Genomic DNA, 24836 nt, shown 5'->3' with positions numbered 1-24836 from the left:
TCTATTGGCATTTATTTTATTATAAAGGTGATTGTAATAGTTTTATTTTTCATAAAGAAGCTGAGCACCTGTAGCCTTTAGTGGTTTTGAATATTTTTTTTTAATGCTATGGATTCTGTTTTTATGTAAAGATCAAGCAAGGAGATGAAATGCATATACTTGTTCAGTTTACCTCTGCTTCTGTAACAATTTTCATTTTTATTTTATTTCTTCACCACCTCAAAAATATATGTACTTTGACTTATTTCCTCGTCAGTTACAGTCAGACCATTTGGTCCATTTGCAGTGCTATTCCCACCCCTCTTCAATTATCCTGGCTCCCCTGTTTCCTTTCCTGCCCACCTCACACCCTACCAGGTGGGTACCCCAGCTTTTCATCCTCATAAAATCTTCTATACCTCTGGGAATTTTCATTGCTTGAAACTTGCTCTCTCACTGAATAGTTATAGGAAATGAAAAATAATCAGAACCTCAAAAAAAAAAATCCAAAGAAGCATTCATCAACACTGATAATAATAGTCATATGTTAATGATATGAAATTAGCCATAAATTAAATGCAATCCATCCCACTGTAAATCCAGAGTTTAAAAGCTCTTGGTGTGAAGAACTTTTCAAGCAAGTAAACCTGCTCGTGCATTTGAATCTTAGTTTCATGGAAAATTGTGAGGTCACTGATAGAGGAAAATCAAAGCATTATGGAAGTTTTAGTTTCAGTAAAGTTTAGTTTCAGTAAGTTCCATTAGTGTTAGCCTGACACAAATTATATTAATAATATCTAAAAGAAAGGCTTTTACATTTTCAGAATGGATTTTTTTTTCTTTCTGTCTTTCAGAATGGCTTAAAAAATTCTAACTTAAGTTATCCTGTCTTTAAGTGGAGGTTAGGAAATAAACAAAACAGTCCAGCTGACCTGAAATCAGGTATTTTTCCAAATTGCATTTGTGACAAATATTTTGATTTCAGGGGTAAGATATATGGAATTTCCCACGAAACACCATGGCTGACCATTGACCATCACCCCAAGCAATCCCAAAGCACCCATCTCCATCAGCGAGGCACCCGACATGGCAATGTAGATGCAAAGGGTATCAAACCTGCTTTGTCAGGAGCAGTTCTATGGTCTCACCCATCCTTCTCCAGGTGCAGGACATGCTGGCACATGGCTGAGGCCACCAGCTGTGACAGGAAGCCCATCCCTTGCTTCAGTGGGAGGGTGAAGCCAGGCAGCATGGGGCAGGCAGTGGCCTCGCTGCAGAGGCTCGAGGAGCAGTGTTCTGTGCAAAGCCTGCACCAGGCCAGTGGTGTCTGCGTGGGAGCTCTGGGCTTTGGCACCAGCTGGGCTTGCAGGGATCCACTCCCTGTTCTCTATAAATTTAGCCCAGTCCTCATGAGCCAAACTTTCTCCAGCCAGGGATCCATTGTGTTTTCCCCAATTTACACAAGGCTGTTTTGGTGCCTGTGTGGGCATCTGCCCTGCAGAGCAGCAAGCTGGGTACTCTTTGTGGCTGGAGCTAGCTGAAACCGCAGCACAACATGAGGGTTCCCCATGCCCCCTTCCACCATGCTGATGCTTCAGGATAATTTGGCATGATATTTTCCGGTCAAAAATTCTGACTGCAATTTGGCTATAAATTAAGGATGGCTTCGGTGTGGTTTTTTTTCTCTTGCCTTGTGGTTTGAAGGAGTGGGGAGGGGGAGTTGGTTGGCAAAATGGATGTCTTGGTCCTGGTGTCAGGCTGGCCCCCACACAGTCTCTTTTATCGGCTGTGTGATGATCCCAGCTGTGAGCATCGAGGTGCCAGGAGTAATTAGAAGCGCAGCTATCAAATGTTACTTTGTTCACAATGAGAAGCACTTCTTTTTTTTTTTCCTCCTTGTGAACTTTTCACATTACTGGGCTGAACAAAACGGGTGGAGATTTCTCCTCAAGCTATTTCTATTGTTATATAACTTTGATAGCGACATTAAGTGAGTCTGTGCTGGCTGGCTGAGCCTTCTGGAGCCTTTTGGGTGTTAAATGGGGTTCTCTGCCCAGTGACCTCCAACAACAACTGACGTCTCCTGATCTAAGAGCTTCCTGTTGTTTAACTGGTGATGGTTGGTTTTCTATTAAGCTCATTTGAGTCCTGCACATTTTTACCCTCTGCCCTGTAAAGGGAGGGACTAATGTTAGTTTTGGCTTCTGAATGAAAACTTTGCAGTTCAGGCTCACAACAGAGCAACTGCAAAAGAAAAAAGAAGGAAGAAAATTTAAATTATAAATCGTCTTTGGCATCATGGCATGCCCCATTAACAGCTGACTTCACTGTCACTATTATCTGTAGGACATTATTTCAATGTCAAATGTTCGCGGTATCAAGCATCCTACAGGCTTTGCTAGTCATTCAAAAGTCATGAGCTGTGTTTTAAAATTTGTGAGATTTAAGAACTTGCAATAATGCATATTTGGTATTTCCTTCTGCCTTTCAGTGTTTAAACCTTCATGGGTACACAGAGGTCACATTTTCAGACTTTCCTCCTTAGCCCTCAGGGCTAGAAACTCCTAAATGAAGGCTGAGATTGTCAAAGAATTAAATTCTTCTAGGAGCCTGAGGGGGCAGGGGAGCAAGGAGAAATCATATCTGCGACAAAATCCTGAGAGCTGGGAGAAAAATCAGTAAGTGGGACGCTAGGGGTGCTTTTATTTCCTTGCTGGTGACTGAGGCTAAATAGCCTAAATCACAGCACTGATTTAATTTATATAGATTTTACTTAAACATAAAAAAGCTAGAGAATTTCATCATCACATTCTTAAGCCAAGTGGCTTCAGAGCCCCATGGTACATATATATACTTAAAAGCAAAATGCAAAGAGAGGATAGAATTTCAATCATAACTCTGGATTTTGTGCATTCAGGGGATAACATTTGATGCACTGATGTACATTCCTACACATGTTATCTGAAGCATTTACTTGGGAGTGGGAGCACTGTCCCCAGGCTTCTAGGCTGCAGCCTGACCTCCCCAAAGGCAGAGCTGTTCACCCACCAAACCATTCCTCTTCTGCTGCTCCTGAAACCAGGACAGTCCCTAAGAAAATAGTTCACAGCGCAACCAGATCACATGAATTGCAGCAAATTGCAGGCTGTTCAACACATATGAAACTAATTTGTACTGAGGGAGCTGGCTTTCAGCTCACAGGTAGCAAGTAGAATTTACAATACATGTATGTGGAGTGCCATGTCGAAGTAGGACCGAAAACCCAAGAACTGTTTTTGTTTTGTTTTTTCTAGTTAAGTACAAATTAAATTATGCAGCTTAATGCTATTCAAACAGAGCTTCTTGTCTATAAAATTAACAGATTAAAGAGTTCCTGAAAGTATTGGCCAAAATACAAGAATTAAAAGTATTTTAAGAAAACAGCTTTGAACCAATCCACAAATGAAAAACCTCACTGTCATATTTATTTGCAGATACATGAGACATTCTGAAATCAGGGCATTTTATTTTCCCTTAGCATTATGTGTTTAATTTGGAAGTCCTGTATTTTAGACCTTCCACTGAATCAAAAACCAAAACAAAGACTTCAAAAGCCATTGTTACTCTATTCAAGTCTAAACTCTCCCTTTGTTCCTTTAGCTAATGAGTTTATACTGTCCTGCAGGGAGAATTGACACCAGCCTCAAGTAAATGAAAGCCGGCCAAATGTTGGTAAGATCAGAGCACTAAAGTAATTATGGGTTGATTAAATGTTTATCTTCTTTACAGGTGGGAAGGGAAGAATGAGAATGAAGTGGGACGATGCAAAGAAACTGGCAAGATTCATGTGACGGTCAATCACAAGTACTACAGGCCAACTGAAGTGGTAAGAAAATGCCCTCTCTTAGCTTTGCAAACGAATAATCCAATCACTCAGCCAATAAATTGCTGCATTTGGCCAGCAGTCTGTGAAAACGGGTTAATTGCACTCCTGCTGCCAGCTTTTAGAGCTCTAAATTAACCTGCTTGCTGGCCCCTCACAGCCAGCTACCTGGGAAGAAACAAGGAGCAGGCGGGAGGAGCGGGTGGCCCTCGCACAGGGATGCTGCTCCTCTTTGGTCACCCTCCCGAGTGGGAGAGGCAGTGCTGAGGGGCTAAAACATCATATGGGAAACAAAACAAAGCATAAACCAGCTCTTTGTGAATGGGAATATGGGCATCTCTTCTCCAGCTGCAAGCAGGGAAAGCAGAAGGAGGGCACGGATGGGTTTGGTTATAAAGTTCCACCCTCTGTGTTTTCACGGTAGTGTTTCAGCTCCAGCCACTGAGTGTCCCCTGTCCAGCTTACATTGGGTGGGGTAACTGTGGGTGCTGCAAAATTCTGGTTTAGATGTGCTCGTGTGCTTTGGGGGGTCCCACTCAGCAAATGCCCGTTTGCAGAACATATCTTTACTCCCAGGAATGCCTCAGTGAAATCTGCTAAGCCAGCACGTGCTGCTGGCTGGACCAAATCCCTAAACCCCCTGCTCCAATCACCTAGTGAAGATTCTGGGAGAAGGAAAAAACTAGTAGTATTTCCAGGTCAGGCAGGATGGTGGCAATGCACAGAGAAGGTACAGTTGGAAGTCTAGTTTCAGGACACAGGGAACAGTAGCCTCAATTGTGCTATTTGGGAGTGGGTGTACCCAGGAGAGGATTTCTCCTCTCCTGGGGAAAGTGACACAAGCCCCACTGGCTGCTGACATAGCATCATCTGTCAGTGTGCCCATTCAGAAGAGCTGTGTGATTCAAGCACGGGGGTGACAAGAGCACCTTTGTGTTGTTGACACAGATTGCAGGGTGGGAGTAGGGGGCTGCTGCTTGGAAGTGGGCATGGGTTCTAAAACTGAAATTCAGAGGGGAATAGAGACTTTCATGTTTGTTAAAAAGGGCTGGACCTGTGTATCAGAATCAAATGCTAGGAAGTCATTAAGAGCTGTCTGTCATTCTGTGCTGTGGTAAGGTGTCAGGGTGATAAGGAGGACAGAGACAAAAGGACTTGCGAAACAGGAAAAGGACACTTGACCCAACAAGTCTGTGCTTTGTGAGACCCACTGTCCTGCTTTGTCATACGTCTTACTAGCAAGTACATATTCACTTCTCAAAATTCATGATTAGTATGTAGCTCTTTGGAAGTCCTCTTCATGTGCTCAGATGTTTTCTGCTGAAATAGTGCTGCCTGTGGTTCTCTTCCTCTCTGTCCTTATTGGTCTCCCTCTGGGAACACAGTTTCTGGATTTTAAATTCAGCTCATTACTGTTTTGGGAAGGTGCATAAGCACACATCCCTCAGGAATACTCAACATTTCTAGTGGCTCCATACATGAGAATAGGGAGGAATTCAAATACAGAGTGGAATGTGGGCTTGAAATAGGGCTGTGTAAACCCACAGGAGATGTCTGATGCTTATCTGAAATTACCTGCTTTCTCATGGGACAGCTTCCCTTGAATGAGGGCTCCATCTGTATCTTCCCTACCCTCATCTTGCCTTGCTTTTAGTGCAGTCCCGACTTGGTTCCTGTCTGTTCTTCCTTCCTGTTCTGTGGAACCCAGGAAGGCTGTGTAGCTGCTCAAGTACAATCAAGGTAGAAGCACAAAGTGAAGTACTTTTGTCCTGAGGAGCATGCAGAGGAACTCTGAGGAAACTCTTCTATGAAGAGATGTGATATCCTTTTTCTGCCGTCAGTTTCATTTTTAGATCATCTCAGGATGGATAACCAGAATCGCTTTCTCCTTTTTTTTTTTTTAATTCTAATTTGAGTTCCATTCCTTGTCAAAGGCAGGAAAACTACTGTTTGTTTCATTCTGGGAATCACATATGTGCAATTCAAAATACTAGAACAAAACCCAATCCATCACAAGAAAGCAAGGAAGAACAATGAAATAACTACAATGGACTGACAGCACATGTCCCCTGCTGCCACTTGCACCAATGCTGCCAAAGGCAAGAAAGCCTCAGGTTGACATTTTGGGAGGAGGCTTAGCCAGTGCAGTTAACAGCAATTCTGCTGTTGAATCACAGCTGACACAGAAAATCTGATGCTCAGATTCTCATGTCTTATTTGGAAACATTTCTGTCTGTCTGTCTCTCTAAAATTTAACATGGTATTCTGGAAATTGAAAATAAACATAATTTAATCTTGTGTACAGTCAGCTCTGACAGTGCCAATACATTCATTTGAAAACAATTTGTTTTCTTCAGTTAGTGATCCCTGGGGTCAAGGCCTCCCATTGAAAAGCTTAGCTGTACTGAAGAAGAAACCTTGAAATGTGAGACAGTCTTCTGGTCAAACTAAGTAGACCCTTTGAATGTCTTGGCTCTAAATCTCTTCACTCTGCTTTTGACTGCTGTGGGGCCCCTTGATATTTGCTGGCCTTGGGAATTGTTCCTGTTAATGCTTCTAATGCCTGTCTCTCTCCTTCCTTCCTTGTGTCTTGCCAAATGCAAACCTATCAGTATCATTTCTTTCAGCTTTTATCAAATTCCTATCAGTATATTTTCTGACCCTTTTTTAAATGCTTTTGGAGGCTAACCTGCTGCAAAGATTGGGGGAAAATTTTTGTTTGTTCCTTTCTTAAAATCAATGATTTTCACAGGAGCTTCACGGCAAGTTTGCTTTCTATACTGAACTTGATACACTACAAAAGGTACTTTCACTTATTTTGCAAGCTTTTTAAGCACATGGCTAGAAAAGTCATGCATTACATTCACCTTCTGCTCTAGGCATGTAAAGATCAGTTTCCAGTACAGTTTAGTCACTTGTGAAATGTAGGTACTTCAGAAATTATCTCACTAGTCTTTTCTACTTACAGTCAGAATATTCACATTGTACGTAGGCAATTTAGTGGGTACTTGGATTTAAATAATCTACTTGGCATTCTCAAAAATAATGTTAAAATAATTTTAATTTTTTTCAAAAGTTAAAACTGAAATTCAATAAGCTGCTTGGTGAGCTGGAAACAAGCAGCCCTGCAGCACATAATAATAAGCATCAGGTCTCTCAACCCCAGAAGTTGGGTAGTTTTTACAGAGTTAGGGTCTGTCTTTAATTTTCTTATCTTTCAGCAGGACAATTACTATTAATTTTATGCTTGAATTTCTCCCCAAGAATTGCACAATTGCTTCTAATTAAATTTTGCCCATTAAGGTGTTTGAATTAAAGTGCTTCTATTATTTTTGCATAGCAGAAATTAAGCTAACAGTTTTATAGGTGCTTGCTTCATTTCATTGCATTTTCCTGCAACAGTGAAGATTAACTCCAAGTCTCACTGGTCTGTCTTGTCATCACAGAACTTAGATGTATATATCTCAGTTAGGAGTTTATGTCACTGTTTGAAAGGGGAAAATAAAAGAAGCCTTTCAGCCATGTGTAGATGTTGTTTTTTCTCCCAATCTAATATTCTGCATGTGTTACAGACAAGCCTTTGCCTTTTCTCCCACCTGTTTCTGCAGTTGTCCTACAGCTTGCCTGGCATAGGAACTGCAGGTTGGATCCCTGCATCACATTTGTTACGGGCTGGCGTGGCTGTAACTCTGAGGATGTGCACACATCATCAATGCAAATTTCCTTCCTTTAAGCAAGCCTGGAAACTCTGTCACAATGTGATGCTAATATTTAAGTAGTCATCTGGCCTCTTATTACTCTTCTTCAAAGGAAAAAAGGGTATGCTAACTTGCTGACTTCTTCCTCTTGTTATATGCCTTAAGCAATTTTTCTCCCAGTTCTTTCTAGCACTGATATAAATGAAATATATAAATATAAATATATATTTACGAGATATATATTTATATATATAAAGTCCTATGTGTGTCACTTATACTAAATTGTCCTTCTCAAGTCCTATGTGTGTCACTTATACTAAACTTTGCATTTTTGCTTAACTGTGTTTGGCCTCAGTTACCCTTTTTCCTCCTCGGAATTAAGCAGGACGGCTTTAAATTTCAGTCTCTTCAGATGTTTTTTAAAAATTCAGCTCTGTGTTTCCCATGTTTCATAGGATTCCAGTAAAAATTCCTTGGGGCATATCACATTCTCCCAAAGTCAGCTTTCTTAAAGTCAAAAACATTTCTGAACTCCTCTAAGTGCTCCTGCCCTAAAGAGCATTTAGAATCTAATGAAACCATGATCACAAACCCCTAAATGCCTCACACTTCCACTTCAGTTTTCATACAAGTTTCATTTCCTACTCTTAAGTTCAGAGCTGCCTGTGACTGTAAACTGTTCAGATATCTGCATGAGGAAACACGTGCTTCCCCTCCTCAAGGATCTTTTTGCTCATCAATGTCAATATGTGGCCTTTATTAATACTCATGAAAATGAAATGGGAGCATTCAAGGAAGAATAGTCTTCAGATTATTTTCCTGTCTATTTTCCTCTAGCAGTCAGGTAAAGTTGTGAACTGTCATAAAACTGACAGTCTTCTCTTATCTGTTTTATTTCTTCCTTGTTCTGAAAATGTATGTCAACATCTGAAAACTATTGCCTCCGCTGTCCTTAATTCTCCTCCAAGCTGACTTTGCTTCTGTCTCAGCCAAAATGTTTATATTGTTCCTTACTTTAATCTCAACATTATCTCTGCATTGCTTTGCCATCCTCTTCCTTTTATTTGTCCCTCCTGCCAATAAAACCTGCAGTAGATTGTTTGTTTGTTTTAGTTAAGGCCTTACATGTCAGGCATTTCAGAGGTATCTCTGAAAATATACATGTCAAATTCAGCCAAGTAAAATAATGATCAGTAGTAACTTGTCTCTATAGCATCTAAGAGGCACTTAACATATTTTAAATATTTCTCAGCAAGCATGAGAGAAAGGGTTTGTAGAAAAATAGCATCACTGTGTTTCTGCCTCTGAAAGATGTATGGCAGAGCAGACTGCATGGCTTCAGTGATACCATTAAGCAGCAGCAAAGCTGGAGGAGAGCCTGATGGCATTGTCATTCCTAGGGGATGCCACCATCCTTGAACAGGTAGCTTCCTGTATTTTTTGTCTCATCCTGATTTTGTTCATTTTGGTTCTTCCTTAGAAGAAAGGAAGATCATTATTGCAATCAAATTTTCCTCTCAATATGTCACCAAGCTGGAGAAGATTCAGCAGGCTCATGTCCAGTCTTGCTCTGTGTCTTGTTTAATCCTCTTAACAGACTCTTAGCAGGAGCCCTAGCTTACCTCCTTTCTAGTAGGAGCAGATACCTAGTATGTGCCCCTCCGGGCCTCCCACACAGATTCTGACTTTTTGCCTCATAATTAGCTCATTACATCAGTATTAGACCGGCACATCCAGTAAAGGAATCCCTCTGGACACCACTGCTCACACACTGTGCTTTACTCAGTTGCTTCTCTTTGCGTCATCCTGCTCCTCCTCTGCTGTGCCTCCTACAAAACATTTCTCTGGCAACTTCTACAGCTGGCTCTGTTGCTCTTCTCCTTTCACCACCTCTTTCTTTGCTGTCATTCCTGAGGGTTTGAAACCAGCCATGTGTCATCTGTGACCTTCACATCTTCATTGATCTTCCTGAGACTCTCTGAGTCTGCTTTCCCATCCTCTAGTGCCACAACCATCTGACAAGACTAGCCAGAGGAAGAGGGTGTCCTTACCTCCTGGGGTCTAGGTTAGAGCTTGGCTTTTGCACCTTGGGTGTCACACCGTATGTTCGTCTACAAGATGAGTCGTTTTCCTTTGGAAGTGTTCAGACTGGCTGAAGAAATCTCTGACTGATTTTGGGCAATGCAATTTTCCATTCTGGGTGGGTAAAGAGATTGCAACCCCATGGAAAAGCTGGTGTGTAAAGATAAAGCTGTCATCCAGGCAGAAGGGTTGGTGGTTTTGATTCATTGCTCATTTTTCTAAATGATGTTGACACATAGCAATTAGTGGCAATCTTGGATGTGACGGATCTGGGCTCAACTCCTGGAAACAGATTTTTAAATTAAACTTAGGTGACTGGAGGATTAAGGCTGAGGGAGAGGTGGATGAGGATAGAAGGCTGTCTACCTCCTTAATTAGACCCTACCTGATTCAGCCAGGCATCCAGGCAAGTGCTTCACTTCAAGGACAGTTTCCATACTAGTAGCCAAGAGTGTGTTTACATGCATTGCTGCATCTTAATATGAAGGAGAGCAATTTATCTGTGATGGGAATTGAGAAGGCCAGCCCAAACATTGTGGGAGCTCAGGAGGTGCCAGCTGATTATTCTCGTTTGCCTGCCCCATTGTTCACTGCCTGGGAGCAGAGATGCTGCAATAGCTCAAGACAATTTCTTTAGTCAGGTTCTCTTAGAGTAGCTTCACAGGCAAGAAGGAACGATACCAAGTTGATGCAGTTTGTAGTTTTAATCAACTGCTGCAGCCCGTAATTCTTCTCTGACTTCCTAGCCCTGGGGGGTCTTACTGCCACCTCTTCACATATTCATGTTTATTCATGCACAGAAAGTCTCTTTTTATCTCACCTCTTATCCCCTTGCCTCCCCCTTCTCTTGGGCTGCCATTTGGCCTGCTCCTCCCCCTTGTTATCTCTCTGTTGTCTCACCCTCATTTGGACCCTTGTTTTCTTATCACTGCCTGTCCTATGCCTGTCCCATACAAACACTCCAGCAGATGTGGTGGGAAATGCAAAGCCTCTGAAGGGGAGTCACGAGGGTGGGAGAGAGGCAAAAGCCATGACAGAAGTCCAGGCTCAGGCAGCACCAAGGCACATTTGTCACAACTGCTAAGTGTTCCCTCCTGACAGCAGTCTCCACCACCTACAGCCTATTCCCCATTTTCTACAAGAGATCAGACATTTGAAAGAGACAAATTCTTGTTTGGACCACCTTCAGGCTGGTTAAGTCCAACCTTTTGGAGTTTCCAGTGAGAGTGGCAGAGTTGCTCAGCACAAATCGGTTCCTATCGTGGTTTTCTGAAGACCTTGGTGTCAGAGGTGCTTGAGGTCACTTACACACCTGATTACTGCTCAGATTTAAAAATGGGAGAGTGTCTGAAGATCTGTCTCACTTTCAGATGCTGTTTTTTTTATTTTACAACGGGTTTTTTAAAGTCAAGCAATATGTTAACGATACTGTTCTCATTTTGACTGCATTTCCCACATCATTGTAACCTTTTCTTTTGAGTGTGCTGTGCCAACTCAACCCTTGCAAGGGTTTTAGAATGGCAGCAGAGAACGGTAAATGACATGATTTATATGAAAATAAAAATGGCTTTTGAATACAGAGGATATGAGACAGAGGTAAGGTTTCCTTCAGTAAATCTGGAATTAAGGGCTAGTCTCATGTCTAATTTCTCCAGCTTTAGCCAGAGCTCGCTTGCCTTCAGCTGTTTGTACTTTATTTTATGAGTGAGTGGGTGTACAAAGGAAGATGACAGCCCCAGAGTGTTCATGTGTTTCATCTGAGAAGCCATGAGATGGTTGTAGAGTTGGCAATAGCAGTTTCTGCTGGGCTTGGGTCAGCAGAGGCCTTGACATCAGCCTTATTCATTCAGCATGGAGTCCTCCAGTCAGGGGTTTGCTGGGGAAATAGGTGTCTCCAGCCTGGGCATGCCATGGCACATCATATTTTACTTCTTGAAAGATAGTACTTTAAGCCACTGATTCTCAAAGTCCTGGGCCACCTCTTGTAAAATATTTATAGTTGTGAGTTTGGTGCTGCTGGAGATGTTATAAGAGTGAGTGCAGTTGTCTCTCTGAGGGACAGTGTGAAAGGGCCATTTGGACCAGGTTAGGAGAAATGCATAAATGCATAGCAAGTTCTTAGGAGTGAGGAGGGTGTGGGGATTTGTCTCCAAAAGCTTTCATTTCATGATTTTTCAGGTGTTTCACAGTCCAAAAATGACAGTAGGCATCTATCATTTTTTTTTAAATTTCTTTAATTATCTGAAATTTATTCCCCTAGAAAATGTGGGGTGTTTTGACTTCACCTCTGGGGGGAAAAAAAAGTAAAAAATGTTCTGTTAACAAAAAAAAAAAAATCAAAATTGTCCCTTCGATTTTTCTAAGGAAAACCTAATTTGGAGGGGAGAAAGGTACTTTTCTAAGGGAGTCAAGACTTTTTATTTCCATTTAGTCCTAGTGGTCTTCTGTCTCACAAAAAAAGTCGACAAGGAGATTTTGTTCGTCCCTGTCCTTCACCATTTGCTATTTCTCTCAAAAGGGAAAATAGTTGAAAGGAGGTGGAAGTTTGGAAGTGGTTGTTTAAGAAAATAAACCTTCACCTTTCCCCTCTCTCACCTTTTGAGTCATCATTTGTAAATTAACAACTTCATGAGGGAGGCATGAATAGGTGGGACCTTTGCTATTATTGCTACTCTGTGATGATGATGATGCTGAGGAGTGCTTGTTGAGTGATGTTGAGGATTAGCTTCTGTATCTTCTTGTCTCATTTTTGTATTCCAGAAAAAAAACCCATCACCATGATTTGGATTGCATCAGAACTTAAAAATCTTTTACACTGTTAATTGTTTCTTAGTATCCTTAATACTTCCCTTGTGTTCAAGAAGAACTTGTATGATTCAATAGCAGGGGAAATTGAGCCTTGTAGATATAAACAACTTTTGAAAAATGAGGGAGGGTAGGGAAGGAGAAGTGTTGTTGCTGAATAAAACCTGAGAAGAATTATCTCTGTGTCAAAAACATCTACAGTATTTGCCATGAATCAGGAAATGGTTCTTCATGCCCATCTTGGATGTTCCCCAAATTGTCTGATGTCCCAGCTGGATGGGTGAAAGAGAAGACAGTAATTATCTGCAGGGCAGGAGAAACTTAAACATTAAGAGCTTTATGCCTTGGATCAGCTGGAATTTTTGCTCATTCCTCACATATAGTCTCTGAGCTCACCAAAGCAGACAATATGAAAAATATTAACAGGATTCAAGAAGACATTAGTAATAGATTAAGAGTGCATGCCTCTCTTGTGAGAGTTTTTCTTTCTTGATTTCTTTTTTCCTTTCAGTCAGAAAATTCTAAAGGTGAGTAGGTGAAGTCAATTTTAATAATTCACAGACGATTATACATCTATTTCTTGTTTGACAGAGCTAGTGTTTAAGCTATTAGCATTGTCTGGCATAACATGAAACAGGATCAGTCACTCATCCCTTTGAAACCTCTAACCTGGCCTCATTTGAATTTCTTCCTTCCAGCTTTGCCAGTACATTTTAATAGTCTTCATAGAGCTCTCAGCTGCCTTGTGACTACAGAATTTATCTACCAGGTTGTGGTTAGGAGCAGAGTAAGACAGCCCCATTCCTCATCACGTTTTCTGCATGCAATGACACAGAAACCTCAGTGCTACAGATAGCCATTGAAATTCAAAACAGACCACTTGACTGCTGCACAGAAATGGGTTTTTTAATCAGATTTCCTTTCTGGAACACTGTTCTGTAATTTTTGAAAGCACTCTTTACTTTTTTTTACTTCCTCCAAATTGCTGAACTGGTACTACTTTGCAATCATGCTTTTTATTGATTAGCTGTAAGGGGAACAGTGGAATAGCAATAATGAAAACAAAAAAATATATGGTTTAAAATAGGACACCTGCCTGTTTTTTTTACAGTGGTCTGTGCCAAGTTAATGTTTATAATTCCCTACATGTCTTACTGAGTTAGTGGTTGCAGACCCTAGTTTTAAAAATTTCTAGATTGGGTAACTAGGATTTGAATTGCTTTTGTTCTGGCTTTTAATTCTGTTTGACTGATAAAATACTATGCTTCTGTCTTCTGATTTTGGAAGAAAAATCATATATTGAATCTTCTTTACAATAACCAAAACTTCTGACTAAAGTAATTGGCTGCCACTATAGTTTTTCCTCAGATAACAGTTGTAAATTTCCAAACCTCTAATGTTTAGCTGCACTTTCCTCTTGATCCAAGTTTTTGTTTCCATGTGTTGGTGGAGACTAAAATGGGGGTTATGAAGGTGAAACTGGAAACAGAGGAAATGTGAGGTTTTAGGAAAAACTCAGGTAGGGCCAAGTTTGCTCTGTCCACTGTTTTTATATATGTGAAACAAAGCCTATTGGGGCCTCTTCTTATACTGCAGTGTCACCCCATATCATACATTGTGACATTTGTTCCTCACTCAAAACATTTCTTCTGTAGTGCTAATCCTATAAAATTACCACAAGTCTTTTATCCTGCATATAGTTGGCTGAAATGGCTTGTAGAAAAGTATCCAAGGTAGTATTTAGGTATGTTATTCCTGACCTTCCTTTCTCTGTCTCCTCCCCAGGGTGCTTATTGGTATTATCTTTGTATTTTGCATATTTGTTAGATGCCTTCTGGACAGCTTCCGGGCTTAAAATAAAGGCCAAAATTAATCTTGACTGATGAAGTGAATCCCAAGAGTGAGATAGCTCAGGTATTATAAACAAAAAGTTGTCATGAGTAGAATATGACTTGCCCTATAGGTAAGCCACCCACCTCTATAATAATTCAACAGCTGTGTGGCATAAATAAATGCAAGGGTAAGGGGGACATGAGAGTGTAGACAAAAGCACAGGAAGGTGTGTTATTCACCACAATAGAGATCCACAGCAGTGAAGAGCTATGAGCATTGAAGAACAGCCACAGGGAGTTGGAGATGGATGGCAGGCCACTTGTGCTGGAAAGCTCATGAGAAGTATTCTTATTTTTGTCTTCTAGTATTAGCAACCACAATTAATTCTGCTTTGGCTTAACTGCTGAATGGAATTAAGGAAAAAAATTGACTTAATTAAGATCTTAAATATGGCTTTGGAAAGGATTTCCTTCTCCAGAGTAATGCCTGCTATCTTTGATACCCTTGATAACATAGCTTGCTGTGACTGAGAATACCATGGAAGCAAACATCTACATCAGCCATGTCAGCTGGGATCTGCTTTCAGAGAAAGCAGGTTTTGGGTCCATGCTTGTTGGATGAAAAATTTCTGGGGAAAACCCTTCATATGTGCAGGTACACTACAGCTTGTGTACTTGCTGTAGGTTTTCTAAGGATCAGCATTATATACCAGAGTTCATCAAATGGCTGTTTTGTACATTGGCATGCTGACAACTCATGACTTACCAGGACTTTGAGCTGGGAGGGACCGCTTAGAAATGTGACAAAGTGGTTGGAGTCGTTGTTGCTTTTGGCTGGCATTACAAAGTATTGTCCTATTTATCACAGAAAGAGGAAAGGGCCTGCTGAAGTGGTCAGAGGAATGTAATCAATAACTCTTTTTCCATACGCCAACCAAAGAATGTCAATGGCAGCTAGAGACAGAAAGAACTAAGCACATTAGATGTGAATGCCCCCTTGGTTTGTATACTAATTTTTCCCTTGTTGCTGACCACGTTTTTTCCTGTAAAGCCTGCAGAACCTGGGTTATCCCTCAATGTTTTTTTTTAACTGCCAAGAACTCAGAGAGACACTGTTTTCAGAGCAAAACCTCAAAACCTCTACAGCGTCCTCAAACGCTGGGTGATACGAAGGCTTTCTCAGGGTTCTTGTGTAACCTGTCAAAGACAGCTCAGGAGGTTGGCATGCTCCAGTTGAGATATCACACTTGTGTGTCAATTCCAAAAGCCATAGATTCTTAAGGCACAGAAATGAACTTTATATCAAGTTCCCCTACAGGAAAATGTTCACTTTGGATCAAAGTGAATGAATACCCAGTTAGAATTTTTTGCATTTCCCTTTTATTCATTGCTTACCATATCAACTTACCATATTTTTATCTTCACATAAAAAGTATCATCTAACCAATTACAGTGATCGGTGTAGAAATGCACCTTGAAGAAAAGCATTCTGTTGATGTAAATTATTTTAACTTGGACTTTGACCATTAGAGAAACTCCTGAATAATAAGGAAAGGGAGAGTTAGACATCTCTGTAAGGAAACCAACTTAAACTGTAATGCTCATGGGAAGAGATGACTTGACAATGCGGTGGTGGAGGTAAACAGACTCATTTCTGTAAAAAGGGTGTTGACAAGCAGTGATTTTTGGGAAGCCTCCAGACAGAGTCCAGAATACTCCAGACTCTGACTTGAGGGATTTAGGCAATATAAAAATTATTATTAAAAAAAAAAGGCAAGTCAAACATCAGCTGTGCCTGCAGCTTTTTTGTTTTTCTTTTTTTTTTTTTTTACATACTTTTGTTCTATTAAACATTTCCAGAAACATTGTACAGTTAAGCACTGTGAAAAGGACTAATATCCACTTTTGATAAACTCTTCGTGCGTTGCTGTTCTGTCAAATTGAGTATATGTTAGCTTCACATTTAGGCTTCTTCAAAAGAAGAATATGTAGGGTCTTGAGCCTGAGAGACCTCATATGGACTGAACTGAAGAAATCCCATTGAGTATTAAGTTGTTGAGTATGAAGTGGCCTTGAATATTCTCATGGCCTTAGGCATAGATACAGAGATGGCTCCCTCCAAAACCAAGTTCCAGGCAGGCTGACAAAATAATTTCCTTATGTCCCATAGTGTTTTGCTTTGGTTTGCTCATATAACCAACATTAATTTTTATTTTGCCTAAAAAGGCAGTGCTTTGTGGAGAGGCAGCTTACAAGCATCCTGTTTTGTTGCTTCTGTTTTGCCCCCTCTGCAAAACACCCCACTGATTGCTGCTGCAAAGAAAGCAGATTCTTCCTTCTGTACCCTCTTATCCCTCCTGAAAAAACTTTTGTTGCCTTCAAAAATCACTGCATAGCAGTGATGTGCTGTGACTTCTTGAGCATCTTGATCACCACTGTTGCTTGTTGTTGCCTTCTTACACTGTGTCTCTGCTTTTTTGTGCTCCATTTCCTGCACTGTGGGCATGGGAATGCAACTTGACCTAGTGATTCAGGCTGAGCAAAGGAGAAAAATCTAGTCACAACAGTGTGAAATGCTTCAGTGCAGCAGAAACAGGGTAAATTATCTCATATAAGAGCTGTTTGTCATGGTAGCAGTATGAGTTCATGTTGTTAGCTGGTTCAGTATGTGCAGCATGGCCTTGGATTATGAACATTTTGTGCAGGAAAACCAACATTTTGGTTCTGATTTGCAGCACAGCCAGAGCAGGAAGATCTTGGGTGATGGCAGAGGTTTTCAGACACAGGCTGTAATAATCACCATTTCTTTGTAAAGATTTTAGAGAAACATATGTGGGAAACTATTTATTACATCTGTTAAGATTCTGCCCCATAAATGCTGACTTTCACCTGCCTGCAAAAGCTGAAGGAAGGATACCAAGCCTAGATTGGTGTCTGGATAACAAGACAGCTTTTCAGTGCTCTGAGATCCAAGGAGCTGGTCCGCTTGCTGGAAATTCTTTGGATACCATCTTTAAATGTTTTACAGTATTTTTATTAGTACTTTCCACTCTTTGGTGGATCAATGGAAGTCTGTTCTGAAATTTTAGGCACTTCTTTCTTTGCAGTAGCGTTTCAAATTAATGGTCTGCAACTGTAAACTTACATATTTGTACTGACACATTTTTTAAATATAAAGCCCTCATGTTCCTGCAGTAAAGGAAGATCCAAAGAAAATGAGAATATCTGGCACTCCAGTCTCCACTATCAGCTCATTAGCCAATTCTGCAAATTTATTCTTCATGTGGAAAAAATGTTGTGACGTAGTGGCTTGTTGGCTGTATCATACAAGTGTTACACTGGTAACTCTGTTACTATAAATTTCAAACCAGTGCATATTTTCAGCTATTGCAAGGTATCTTCATGAACAGTCCTGGTGGCGTACTTTAGTAACATATATTTTAGATTCAAAACACTGGAAATGCTGTAGGCAGTAAATGTGATTTCATCCAGCCCATATATGGATTGTTTAGTAGCTGGCTTTTTCAAAAAGATGAAGTTAGAATCATAGAATAGAATCATAGAGTATCCTGAGTTGGGCAGGACCCACAAGGATCATCAAAGTCCAACTCCCAGCCCTGCACAGCACACCCCAAGAGTGACACTATGTGCCTGAGGGCATTTTCCAAACACTTCTTGAGCTCTGTCAGGCTTGGTGCTGTGACCACTGCCCTGGGGAGCCTGTTCCAGTGCCCAGCCATCCTCTCTGAGTGAAGAACCTTTTCCTCATACACAACCTAACCCCCCACCCAATTCAGGCCTCAGGCCATTTCCTCAGGTCCTGTCACTGGTCACAAGAATGAAGAGATCAGTGTCTGCCCCTCCTCTTCCCCTCATGAAGAAGCTGTAACTGCAGTGAGCTCTCCCCTCAGTCTCCTCTTCCCCAGGCTGAGCAGACCAAGTGACCTCAGTCACTCCTCATATGGTTTCCCCTCCAGACCCTTCAACATCCTTGTGGCCCTCCTTAGGCGGCTCTCTAACAGGTTTACATCCTTCTTATATCATGGCACCCAAAACTGCCCCCAGCACTGGAGGTGAGGCTGCCCCAGCTCAGAGCAGAGCAGGACAATCCCCTCCCTTGCCTGCCTGGCCATGCTGTGCCTGATGCCCCCCAGGACAGGGTTGGCCCTCCTGGCTGCCAGGGCACTGCTGGCTCATGTTCAGCTTGCCACTGACCAGGACCCCCAGGTCCCTTTCCATGGTGCTACTCCTCTGGTTCCCCAGTTTGCACATCAAGTACCTAAGAGATCCAAATACACCTACCTTGTTTTTGTACTAAAAATTGCAAATTTATATTAAGGACCAGTTTGTCATTGCTTTGCTGTGACCCTTGGGGAGTTCTATATGATTTCTGATGGTACAGACTTGGAAAGTTTTGTGCAGGGAGCTAGGAACTAATTTTCATTTAAACTGTGACATACTCATATTTCTACAAGAAAATGGGCTTTACAGAGGAAGTTTATTATTACCAAGCTACTTGAGTGAAGGCTTAGATATCAGATTATTTCTGCTAAAGACAATATCATCTAGAGTCTGTACAGAATTTTTGCAGGGCTGAGGCTTGTCTCCCATCCTGTTTCTTTTCAGTATGTGCTGGTGCACTGGATGACTTACACCCCTCTGTTAAGATACACTGTCTTCATACTTTATTATTCTCCCTAGCCTTGCACTTAATTCTCTGCATTTTGGTTATCTAATCATCCATTTTCCGATAACATCATTAGTCACTCCACTATTTTCCTTCCTCTTTCCCCTCAATTGTCTGCTGTCACTCCTTTTTAAATGTATTTAGACATTGCATTTTTACTGTTACATCTCTTCGGAGCTAAAATACTTCTGTTTTATTTAATGGGGATTTTTTTTTCCTCAAAAGAAATATGAGACTCTTGCCCCAGAACACCAACTCTCCACTTCTATTACTCCCCAGCACCTATACTGCTCTCTGTTTTTGCTGACCAGCTAGCTGAACATGTAAGTGTCTTCCCAGTCTTTTTGCACAACCAGAACTTCAGGTTTTATTCTAGAAGATACCTTTTAAAAACATCTCCCAGAATCCAAGAGCAAAAATAAACAAAAGCACACGCCTGAAAATATTCTACTGGCGAGAAGAGGGAAAAGAGCCCAGCTTCTTGGTGTAGGTTGTTGTCAGGTTTTTCTTTTTTACCCAGATATTGGTAAATAAATGAAACAGAACTTGATTTGGTGTTCATTCTTGATGAAATGCATGTGTCATGCACATACATGTGCTTTCTCTCTCTTTCTTCTCTGTTTAAATCCCATTTAAACAGTGCTCAGTGACTGCTGGGAGTTGTAATCCATGTGCAACTCTGTCATGAGGCAAACACCAGCTGGAGGGATGGCCCTACAGTCTGCAACCACTTGAGTTGCTGAAGAGTCATAAAAGAGGGAAAAAGAGGTTCATGAGAACTCAAACAGTGCCTTTTGGAAAGTGTTTCTTACACTCTCTTAAAAGCTACAAAGTCTGTATCTTGCACAGTTTCTTGTGCTTAGCCAGGGACAAGATTACAAAACAGAAAATGACAGAACTTCACAGCCAAATTGGTACTTTCTCAGATTTGTTTGACAAGATATTTCACACAGCTTCAGAGTAGCCTGAAAGCACCTATAAAAAACAGCTGTTTACTACACAGAAAGAAAAAAAAATATTTTTTTTCTTTTTATTGAAGGAAACATTTTTTCCCCTGACAGAATTACGAACAGTTGTGAATATTCCTATTTGGTCCTTTACTCCCGATAGATGTTTTCATTAGCCGTCTCTTAAGTCCCAGTTTGGGTGTATTTGTAGAAGGTTATCTGAAGCAACACAGATGTTTGGAATTTTACCATTCTTTTAATTAAATAACGTGTTAGGGTATATTTATAGCTTTGCTGATTCAGAGCCATAGGTTAACAACTCTTGTACTCCAATACTATTGAGTAATTGCCCAGAGCAGTATCCTAACACTTCTGTAAAACAAAGCACTTGGGACTGCTAGCGTAGAAAACTGTGGAATTTTATAAGGGATTTTGACCAGGGAGCACTATTAAAAATAAATACCTCTATTTATGGGTGTTGGCTAATGAGTGGAACATTAGAAAAAGATGCTAAGTAGTGATAGCTTCAGCAATAAAATTACAAATGACAACAGATATTAGTGAGTGGTGAAGATATCATAATTGCTCTTACTGAGCTTCCAGCCTGCTTTCCTTGGTGTTATGCTCAAAAATAGCAAAGTAATTTATACCTGTGCTGTAGAAGAGCAGATCTTGATAATGTTTGATGATAGCATTATTTAGAACAAATATTCTGGCTACATGGATATTTGAACTTGGGGATCTTCAAATTAAGTACATCCCACCCTTCCTGCTTGTAATTGTTGGCCAAGGCAGCAAAGGTTACTGAAATGAGAACCTTAGAAACTGTTGTTAGTGGAGAATGGGAAGGTAGCCTTACAAACAGCATACATCCTCTTACAAAAATATGCTGAATTGAAGTGGTTGTAAGCTGTGGGCTGTGAAACAGATCTCTTAACACTTGGCATATGCTACAAATGGAGCCATTCATTCTTCAGGTGAAATTGGTTTAAATGTACTGTGTTGGAGCCTGTTGTAGAGCCTCTTGCAGTGTACAGTGGTCAGAGAGGTAAAGTGTGGAAATGATCAGTCAGCTGGAGGCAGAAATCCTGACCACAGCCTTCAGTGGACTCCAGGTCTCATTTGCATGGTGTTTTTCCACAAAAGGGATCCTTCTTGCTGGAGAGTGGATGCATTCAATAAAATGCTTTATGCCCCTCAGTGAGGGTTTTTGATAGGATGAATGCAAGGAGAGGGAATGGTAACTCCACCCTAAGTCTGAGCAGCATAAGAATGGGAATTGTTACAATTTTGTTTGTTTGTTTTGGTAATTTAAAGAAACACATGCACGCATATGCACACACTCTGTCCTGTCCTGCCAGTTTGGAAACCTTTGCCTCCTTCTCTCTGTTTTTTCTCTGGTGAAATGCTGCAATTAGAAGGCCTCATGCTGCAGTTCCACTGCCACTCAGATGCTTTCACTTAATTGCTGTGATCATGAAGAAAGCTTTGAAGGAAAAAAAACAGTGATACCATGTCTAATTCACTCCCAAACTCAGTCCCAAATTAATAGCTGACAGTAATCACACTGCTATTAGATAGAGGGACACGGTAGGCAGTTCCCTGGGATCTTGAGTCCTGCTTCAGGGTAGAATTTGTGAGTGAGGCATCCCCTCCAGGGTTACTCACGGAGGAAGGAAGGCATGGCCGGTGCCTTGGCCCCTAGGCTTGAAATTCTTGCCAGCAAAGCTGGAGCTCTATGAAAAGGTCTGCAGTTCAGCAGCGTTGTGGTATAAATACACCTCTGCAGCCAGAGCAGTGGAAAGACAGAGACACCGAGGGAAGGCTTACTTTAGCTGCAAATGTTCATCCTTTGGAAAACAAGTATTGCATTTCACCAGTCATACCCAATTCAAAGGTTCTTAATATAAGCATCTCAGAAGTGACCTCAGTTCTCCAAATCAGCTGACACTGACTGACAGGCATTGTTGACATGATAAAGAAAAGCAGTATATTTACAGCAAGTAACCTTGCCCAAGCATAATTATCTTCAGTAATGGCTGAGGTGGCAACTAAGTGGTGTTTTCTGTTGATTTCCATATTCAATTTCCTTCAGATAAAATCGTGGTCTTTTATTTGGAGACACTGTGAGCTGAGAATAACAAATTTTACTTAGCTGACACAAAATAGTACAAGTACAAAATTTTGCATGCATTCAGTGGCAGTTCTGACCATAAGCTGGAGAAATGTGACACCTGTGCAGACAAGAAGAAGAGCCTTTGTACAATTTAAGATTAAATTGAAGACTTTTTGTGTCCAAGTTACTTGCATTTTGAGGTGAAAGGATTATTAGTTCTCCAAAATAAAAGTTTCAAAATAAAAGTTTTTCTTTGGAAAAACAAAACGATAATCATTGTTTCATCAAGATTTTCAACTTGAGAAGTTTTTTGTGGCTTTAAATTCCCTCTGTGTTTTCAGTCCTAAGCTCTTGATCTAGGATTGGTGTAATATAACACACACTATTCTTGGCTTCCTAAACAAGTTTTTATTAAGTTACTGTGCTCTTTGCAATCTTGGAAACTTTTTAATTCTCACTTTACACTTCAAAGTTCACAGCTATCTCTGTGTGCAATGCAAACACTGGCTGTAAAATGAATAAGTGAAACAGCTCCCTGCAATTAAGAAAGGAGGTGGTTTCCTCAGTGGAAATAATCTGCATTGGTCATAGCAAGAGCTAAAACTCAGCATCTCATTTAACACTTCAGATTGTCTTTGCATATGTGGGCTAGAGTCCAACAGCTTTAGGAAATCCTTGGTGGATATTAATCTGGAACACAAAAAGCAGAAGTCCTACTTCAACACAATTGATAGCCTCTACTTACTAGCAGTCTTTGGGCTCAATTATCATGGAGATGTAATTAGGTGTCTTTCACGTGGAGGGTGGGTCCTTCCAGCTCCGGGAGGAGAGGTCACAGATGGGGCGGTGTGGTTATGTGGTTAAGGGTAATTTGGCTGGCTCAGAAAAAGGTCCAGACTCCGGGCACTTATCTGAACACATGCAAAGTCAGACAGCAAGAAATGCCATGTACCACCAGCCCACCACATCTGCCACCAGGCATGACCCATCCAGACTGCAAATTCAGGCTTTTTTTCTTTTTTTTTTCTTTCTTCCTGTGTTTTCTGTCAAGCAAGTAACTTTGACTTGCATCTCTGACTCGCCCTGAGGAAAGGGACACAATCAAGTGGGCAGTTTTAGTCTTGTTGACTCTGTGGAAAGGAAATAGATTATAATCTTTCCTCCAGGTATTTGTTGTGCTGAATTCCCTCGATGAGCTCTCAAGTATTTTATTATGTGTTTCATGGGACTCCTCAAGCTACAAGCTACAAAGTGGGAGGGAGTTTCATTATCAAAGTTGTGATTAGTGCCATGTCCAAAATGTGAAATAGTTGAATTAATAACTTGTTTACATGTCTGAGACAAAGCAAATAGAGACAGTCACTTATTGTTGAGAAAACATGCTTTCTTGGCAGAGCTTTACATAGATGTTTCCAGCAGAATCTTCTCTCTTTTGAATCTCTCTAGTGTAGGAAGAGAAGTGTTAGCTTCCCAGTTCAGTTTGAGATTTGACAATGCCCAAGGGAAGGGATGCGTCAGTTTTAAGGAATCCCCCACACCCCACAAAACTTGGAAATTTTACATTTATAACATCATGTCTGCCTTGAGGAGGCAAAATGTTGTTATCAGTATTAACCTTTAGCTAGTTCTTTGTATTATTTTCAGATGGGCATATTTAACTCAAAAGCCAGCCTGGCTACCACTCTGCATCAATTTTCAGCATTATATGACCATTAGCATTTAAGTATCTCCTTAGGTATAGATAAGCAAGGTACAATCAAATTTTGTAGAGGTCTGAGGGTCTTTAACTGGTATTAATGGCTGTACCTTCTTTGACTTGTTTTTTCACTGCAGTTTTAAAGGCAGGCACAAGGATTTGGGAGAGTTTTGTTGACACAGCCCATTCAGAGCTTCTCTTCCTAGAAAATATCCACAAACTCCACAAGCAAGCTTTGTGAATCTTGTCATTAAGCACTTTATGCCTCCTCCCAGTTGCACAAATGTCACTTGGTCGTATTGGATCTTCTGTCCTTGCAATTTCAGACATCAATTTCTTCCACATTTATCACTATTTTTTTTTAGCTTCTTGTATGATGTAGGAAAATCAAACTAGTGTATTTGGGATCCAAAGTAGCCATGGGATGACAGAGACTGCCGCAGCTACAGTCACAGGCATTTGCTTTTCATACTTTCTGAAACAGCTTCTGAAGTGAGATCTCAGTCTGTACCCTTCTGTTATTCAGTGTGTTGTCTTGCATCCACCTTGTCCTTCGTGTCCTGTGAGTGCTTGTCTCTAAGTCCTGGCCTGCAGAGGCACGTGCTGAGCTGCACCCTCCCACTGCATGTTTTCATTTCTCCCTGGTGCAAGGCAGGCCCAGGGAAGTGGCGCTCAAAGCAGTGACACAAAATCCCAGGCAGGACTCAGCTGGAGTCTTAATGAAATTGCAGTGCTTCTACTCTGTCCTATTCAGAACAATACTTTTCAGTGCTGGATTTAGCACCAAGGAGAACTGGATTAGTGGGAAAAAATGGAATTGTTTTACCTCCTCTCCTTCAAAAGCCTCTGTATTCTGAGTGATACAGGCATTGTAGACTTGCAAAAGTTTAAAGTAATTTTGAAAGCAAGGAAAGCAGCATAGCTGTTACTTGATTATGGAGGAACATGTTCTCAGCATTTCTAGATGTAGAAAATTCCTTGAAAAATCCCAGCAGATTAATATTTTCCTGTCTGGTGAATCTGGCATGGAAACTAAGATCTGGGAATCAGGATCAGTTTTAAAATTTTATAGATCATGAGAAATCAAACCAGAGGAATGTCACTAATTCATTTCATGAGGTGTTCATCTCTG

At 40.9% G+C, this 24836-nt stretch overlaps 1 protein-coding gene across 1 annotated transcript in view; it reads left to right on the top strand.

Moving 5' to 3' along the window:
* GMDS (GDP-mannose 4,6-dehydratase) overlaps positions 1–24836 on the top strand; it is a 409472-nt gene that overhangs the window by 332159 nt on the left and 52477 nt on the right. Inside the window, exon 9 of the mRNA XM_054632699.2 lies at positions 3748–3844. Within this exon, the coding sequence (XP_054488674.2) occupies positions 3748–3844 (97 nt within the window). The remainder of the gene's footprint in view (positions 1–3747; positions 3845–24836) is intronic.

The sequence above is a fragment of the Agelaius phoeniceus genome, chromosome 1, assembly GCF_051311805.1.
Source record: "Agelaius phoeniceus isolate bAgePho1 chromosome 1, bAgePho1.hap1, whole genome shotgun sequence".
Classification (NCBI taxonomy): domain Eukaryota; kingdom Metazoa; phylum Chordata; class Aves; order Passeriformes; family Icteridae; genus Agelaius; species Agelaius phoeniceus.
Note: the sequence above shows the minus strand (reverse complement) of the source record. Positions and strands in the feature narration are given on the sequence as shown.